This window comes from Cotesia glomerata, linkage group LG3 (assembly GCF_020080835.1).
Source record: "Cotesia glomerata isolate CgM1 linkage group LG3, MPM_Cglom_v2.3, whole genome shotgun sequence".
Classification (NCBI taxonomy): Eukaryota; Metazoa; Arthropoda; class Insecta; order Hymenoptera; family Braconidae; genus Cotesia; species Cotesia glomerata.
In genome coordinates this window covers 25,987,255-25,993,254 of record NC_058160.1, presented here as the reverse complement: position 1 = coordinate 25,993,254, position 6,000 = coordinate 25,987,255, and the positions used below count along the sequence as shown (strand labels likewise).

General features: G+C 25.9%; 2 protein-coding genes across 3 annotated transcripts in view; one reads left to right on the top strand and one right to left on the bottom strand.

Moving 5' to 3' along the window:
- Positions 1-1,315, top strand: part of LOC123261919 (RIB43A-like with coiled-coils protein 2) — a 23,545-nt gene extending 22,230 nt beyond the window's left edge. Inside the window, exons 8-9 of one of the 2 annotated variants that reach the window (XM_044723802.1) lie at positions 716-822; positions 899-1,315. In XM_044723802.1, coding sequence (XP_044579737.1) covers positions 716-822; positions 899-1,040 — 249 coding nt within the window. In that variant the 3' untranslated portion in view covers positions 1,041-1,315. The remainder of the gene's footprint in view (positions 1-715; positions 823-898) is intronic. The other variant, XM_044723803.1, reaches the window with a different exon arrangement.
- Positions 1,316-1,690: 375 nt separating this feature from the next.
- Positions 1,691-4,828, bottom strand: LOC123261920 (thioredoxin-related transmembrane protein 2 homolog). The gene is made up of 5 exons (XM_044723804.1): positions 4,324-4,828; positions 4,073-4,253; positions 2,351-2,537; positions 2,074-2,269; positions 1,691-1,994 (listed from the first exon to the last, which is right to left on the bottom strand). Exons 1-5 carry the CDS (start codon positions 4,465-4,467, stop codon positions 1,896-1,898), a joined length of 807 nt encoding a protein of 268 aa, XP_044579739.1. The 5' UTR covers positions 4,468-4,828; the 3' UTR covers positions 1,691-1,895.
- Positions 4,829-6,000: the final 1,172 nt, after the last annotated feature.

The following is a 6,000-nucleotide window of genomic DNA, read 5'->3' as shown; positions in this document are numbered from 1 at the left end:
TGTATATATGAAAAATATATCAAAAATGTATGTGGGTACTCAAATGAAAGCTCTTGATGAGTGTGACATCGGGATGAGCTTATATATTTAAAAACGTCAATAATTAAGAACTAACTTTGCTATCTTGTCAACTAATGATACTTTTGAAGATATAAGCTCACCCCGAGATTACACTCATCGAGACCTTTCATTTGACTACCCACATCGATTTTTCATATATTTATCTATATTATATATATGTATATATGAAAAATATATCAAAGTGCATGTGGGTACTCAAATGAAAGCTCTTGATGAGTGTAATATCAGGATGAGCTTATATCTTCAAAAACGTCAATAATTAAGAAATGACATTGTATCTTGCCAACTAATGATCTTTTTAAAAAAATAAGCTCATCTCGATGTTACACTCATCGAGACTTTTCATTTGAGTACCCACATCAATTTTTCATATATTTTATATATTTATATATATTATATATAAAAAATGCATGTGGGTACTCAAATGAAAGCTCTTGATGAGTGTAATATCAGGATGAGCTTATATCTTTAAAAAAGTCAATATTTAAGAAAGTACAGTGCAATTTAACAAAAGTCATTATTTAATTAAGCAAAATTTTAATTATTTGTAGTTCACAAGTCACGGCAGTCACATAGTGACTGCAAGGTTGCTAGTTATTATTGTTACTAAATTTTGCTTTTTTGATTAATACAGAAAATGAAGGATGAACAAAAGAAAAAAAACAATGAATGGGATCGTTTAATGATCGGTAATGCTTATGCTGCTGAAGTTTATAATCAACAATTAGAGCGCCAAAAAATGTAATGGAAAATTAATACTTTTGTTTTATTTAAAAATTTTTAACTGTGATTGTTTATTTTATTTTACCTTTTTCAGGGAATTAAGAAAAAGAATCGCTGAAGAAAATTTACAGCTAGCGCAACAGCAGAAATCACATCAGGATTATTTGAACAAAGTGGTTTATAAGTATCAGCAAGAACCCGAATTTTTTAATCAATTCAATTCATGCCCTCGTTAAATTCATTTTATTTATAATTGTAGTACCACTATTAGTGTTATCAACATGAAAAATTTCCTAAGATTTAAATATCTAGTTTTATAATTTTTAGTATTAATTAACTTGTGCAAAAAAATCTGAAAACGGTCAAATTTTTGCTGTTTCAGTATCATCAATTATTTACAATTAAGATATTTAAATTATAAAATTACCAGAGTACCAACCGCAATATAATCAAAGTCTAAAAAAATTCAAGTCAAGTTTATTAATAATAATAGTACGTCACACAAATAAAATTTTATTGATATTGGTAATAAACTATCATAATAATAATACAATAAATTAAATAAGTAAACTTATGAATCTATTAATTTTTTGTTTTTGTAGCTCATTTAAATGAAACGTATAAAACCATATCCGTGCATATTTTTTTTTTTAATCAAAAACAGATTATTTAACATTTCACTTAAATTTTTTGTTTAAATAAAATTTAATTGAATTTCATTTTAACAAAATGAGTAAGAGAAAATTTTATTAGCTTATTTGTACATTCTATTTCTTTAGATTTTTAAATTTATTTTACTATTTTTATAATAAAAAACATGAATTTATAAACATGTAATTTTAAAAGCGAATGTAAATAATGAATGAAACAGGTAAGTTTCAAGTCTAAAAAAAATTATTCAATAAATGAATAAAAAAAAAGATACATTGAAAAGTGGCATAGTTTATAACGAACACAAGCGGTGGTTTAGTAATTGCTTACCACTGATTATTGACTTTAAATAATTAATTAAATATAATTATGGCGTTCCATAAATTAAATGTATTATTTGGTATGCGATATTTTATGAATTAAAAATAAAAACCCGCTGATTATTCAGCTTTGATTGATTTTTTTTCTTTTTTCTTCAGCGGATTAGTTTTGCAGAATTTATAAATATTATTTAAGTCGAAGGCAGCTTTCATGTTGTCCTGTTAAAAAAAAAATGAATTAAATTATCTTTAGACATTTATATTTTAATTAAATAAAAAAGAGACAAAATAAGCTTACTAATGAAAAAAGAAATTTAACAAGTTTTCCATTCTTATCAGCATACGGCCGACGGTCAACTTCTTTTCCATTTTTGAATAGAATAATTGTCGGTAATTGTTTACTCGTACTTGCATCGCTTACATGATATTTCAATCCAGCATCAGGAAACCTCCCAATATCGATTTTACCAAATCTTAAATTCTCCAAAGCATATCTACAAAAAAAAATATTGTTTATAATTTTTTATCATGAATAGAAATTTTTTAGAAATTAAATTTAAGAGAAAATAACTTACTCTGCTGATAATTGAGAATATATTGGAGCAAAAGTATTACAAGCTGGATTCCAAGCTGTATAAAATGCAACAACCCAGACTATGCGTGTATCTCTATTTAATTCTTCTTCTAGACCATTAGCACCTCTGATAAATGTTATATTTTGAGGACCTTGATACGTCGGTTCAGGAAGAATTAAAGCACAAACTGGAAAAATATTTTTAAATTAATAATCAGTAAAGTTAATCGATGAACTAATAAATTCATAGTTTAATATTTTATTTCATTTTACCAAAAAAAAAAAAAACATTTTTTACAGAAATTTAAGTAATTTTTTCATCCGAGATAATAATTTTATTTATTAAAACAACCTATAATATTAAGAGAATAAAAAAAATTTTGTCTCCAGGATGTCATATGATAAAATCGGTTTTTTTTTTTTTAGTAAAATTTAGGGTCATTGCAAAGGTCTTGACTTCAATTTGTGCCTTTTTAAAATTTCATATTATTCTCATCGATAGTCAATTTATCATGATAAGCATTTAGGCTGCATTCAAAAATGCTTTATCTCTAGATACATAATCAAGAAAATGACCTTGTATCTTGTGAACTATTGACATTTTTCAAGATATAAGCTCATCCCGATGTTACACTCATCGAGACCTTTCATTTGAGTACCCACATCAATTTTTCATATATTTATATATATTATATATATGTATATATGAAAAATATATCAAAAATACATGTGGGTACTCAAATGATAGCTCTTGATAAGTGTAACATCGGGATGAGCTTATATTTTCAAAAACGTCAATAATTAGGAAATGACATTGTATCTTGTCAACTAATGATCTTTTTAAAGATGCGAGCTCATCTCGACATTACACTCATCGAGACCTTTCATTTGAGTACCCACATCAATTTTTCATATATTTTATATATTGATATATATTATAGATATATATATATATATGTATATATGAAAAATATACTAACAATGCATGTGGGTACTCAAATAAAAGCTCTTGATAAGTGTAAAATCGGGATGAGCTTATATTTTCAAAAACGTCAATAATTACGAAATGACATTGTATCTTGTCAACTAATGATCTTTTTACAGATATAAGCTCATCTCGACATTACACTCATCGAGACCTTTCATTTGAGTACCGACATCAATTTTTCATATATTTTATATATTTATATATATTACATATATGTATGTATGAAAAATATATCAAAAATGCATGTGGGTACTCAAATGAAAGCTCTTGATGAGTGTAACATCGGGATGAGCTTATATCTTTAAAAACATCAATAGTTAAGAAAGTACAGTGAAATTTAACAAAAGTAATTATTTAATAAAGCAAAATTTTATTTATTTGTAGTTCATAAGTCACGGCAGTCACATAGTGACTGCAAGGTTGCTATTTTTTTATTTGCCTAATTTTAATACTTGAAAATGACACTGAAATTAGCATACACTTGACATTTTTTGATTATTCTTGATAAATAAACAAAGTCAAGAAAATTTTATTTTTAAAAAATTACATTCATACTTTTTGAAAGTTTTTAAAGATAGAATTTTTGAAAAAAAGTTTTTCTGACTATAATTTATTAGTTAAAAAAATTCTTAAAATTATCACATGTTTTAATTTTAATATCATTGGCTGAGAGCTTAAACTCCTTAGTCAAAGTATTAAAAAATGAATAAATGAATTAAAAAATAAAATACTTACATATAAAAATGACAGCAAACAAAATACCCATTCTTATATCAGCATAAAACCATAAAATAAGATTTGTAATTTTCGTATAAACAAAACTAGTTGATAAATAATGTATCATTGTAACACTTCCACTTTTTCGTGTTCTTATCATTATTACAAACAATAAGAAAAACAAAATATGTGTTTCTTTCTGTAACAAAAAATAAAAAAATTAATACGATATCTAAGTAATTAATAATTTGTTTTAAAAAAAATCTTACCCCATCTAATTCACGTTCATCTTCAGAAAAAAGATATGAACAAATAAAAGGTACTTGTTTGGCAATAATATACGATAAACTCAAGAGAATATTAACTAAATAATAAGGTTTAAGTAACAAACGTAAATCTTCCTTAAAAGTCATCTTGAAAATTGGCTAGTGATCACACTTTGTAAATTAACACAATTATTATTAATTAGCAACAGAATAATTATTTTTTATATACTAAATAACTATCCTCATTTTTTATCTCCACATTGTCAAACAAAACTTGGCAATTGTCACTGAAAACACTTGAGTGAATGTATTTAAGTTTTAAATGGACAAATATATGTTAGTCTTTTAGTGTACACACAATTGTAGTCAGTAATAAGGAAGACGATTATTTTATTTTATGATTATTCTTTTTATTTATTATACCAACGATGACGTATTTGTCTTCGTCATCAATCAGAGGGGATGAGATTTTTATTACGTAAAAAATATCTGGTATCTCTTGTTATTATTTTCATTTGCGACGAGATTCATGAGTGCGTCTGCAGATGGAGTTACTGTTTAGTGCCAAAGTGACAGCGCTGGCATCGAATTATTATCAACAGACTCGATAGAGTCTGGCGCCAAGTTCCGTTCTCAAGCCAGACTACCGAGTGTGTATATACCGTAAGCAGAACGGTTTTTTGAGGTTACAAATTTTTTTTCAAATTTATTTTGATTTTTTTTTCATATGATATTTTATAATAGTAGTTCATGCTTTTTATTACGCGTATTACTTGATTATTATCAATTATCTTTATAATTTCTATTTAAAATTATTAAAAATAATCAGCACAAACTATAGCGACCCAGATTTTTAGATTTTAACTTTTTTCTTATGTAAAAAGCGGACGGCCAGAGACTAAATAATATAAGGATGCATGCTAATCTTATAATAGATGGGAAACTACAGTGAAAAAAAGATATTTGACAGCTTGCAATTACACACGCCAGGCGGCGCAAGAATAACTTTTACATGAACTATAGCTTAAAGGGGATAGTTTGCCACCGGAAATGTATTAAATTAAAATTGTCAATTTTTATTATAACTAGAATTGAATTTTGCGCACGCAAGCGCGCGCCTGAGTATAGCATTTGTCTATATTTTCATGCTTATGATATATTCGACCAATCACGTTACGAATAGTTTGATGCCACATACATTTCATCTCAACTTTATATTAAGATTACAAAAAATAATAAAATCCGAGCAAAAACAGTTTCACTGTAAAAAAATCGCGCCAAGTCCACGTTCATAAGACTATTAAGAAAAAAAAATTTTATTTCTTTACAAAAAGATATAAAATAAAAAATTAAAAAATCCAAGATACCGATATGGTTGTATATGATTTTCGGAAATTAAAAAAAATTTTTTTGTAAATTTAAAAATTAAAAGAAACCAATTTTGGAACGTACTTGGTGTGCATGATTGTGTACTTTAATTTTTTTTAAAAGTCCTAGTAGATAGATTTTACGAATTTCATAAAAAGTGAAATATTTTGTAACCACGCACACTAAATACGTTCCAAAATTGTTTCTTTTAATTTTTAAATTTACAACAAAATTTTTTTTTAATTTCCGAAAATCATATACAGTACAACCTGGTTATAAGTTACTCGATTATAAGTTACTTCCCCTCAATTT

Excerpts from the sequence above, each read along its gene's own strand:
- LOC123261920 (XM_044723804.1), bottom strand. The coding sequence starts at position 4,467 with ATGACTTTTAAGGAAGATTTACGTTTGTTACTTAAACCTTATTATTTA. Across the intron at positions 4,254-4,323 it reads ATGAACGTGAATTAGATGGG|AAAGAAACACATATTTTGTT; the intron begins GTAAGATTTTTT and ends TTTTTGTTACAG. Across the intron at positions 2,538-4,072 it reads GTTTGCTGTCATTTTTATAT|TTTGTGCTTTAATTCTTCCT; the intron begins GTAAGTATTTTA and ends ATATTTTTCCAG.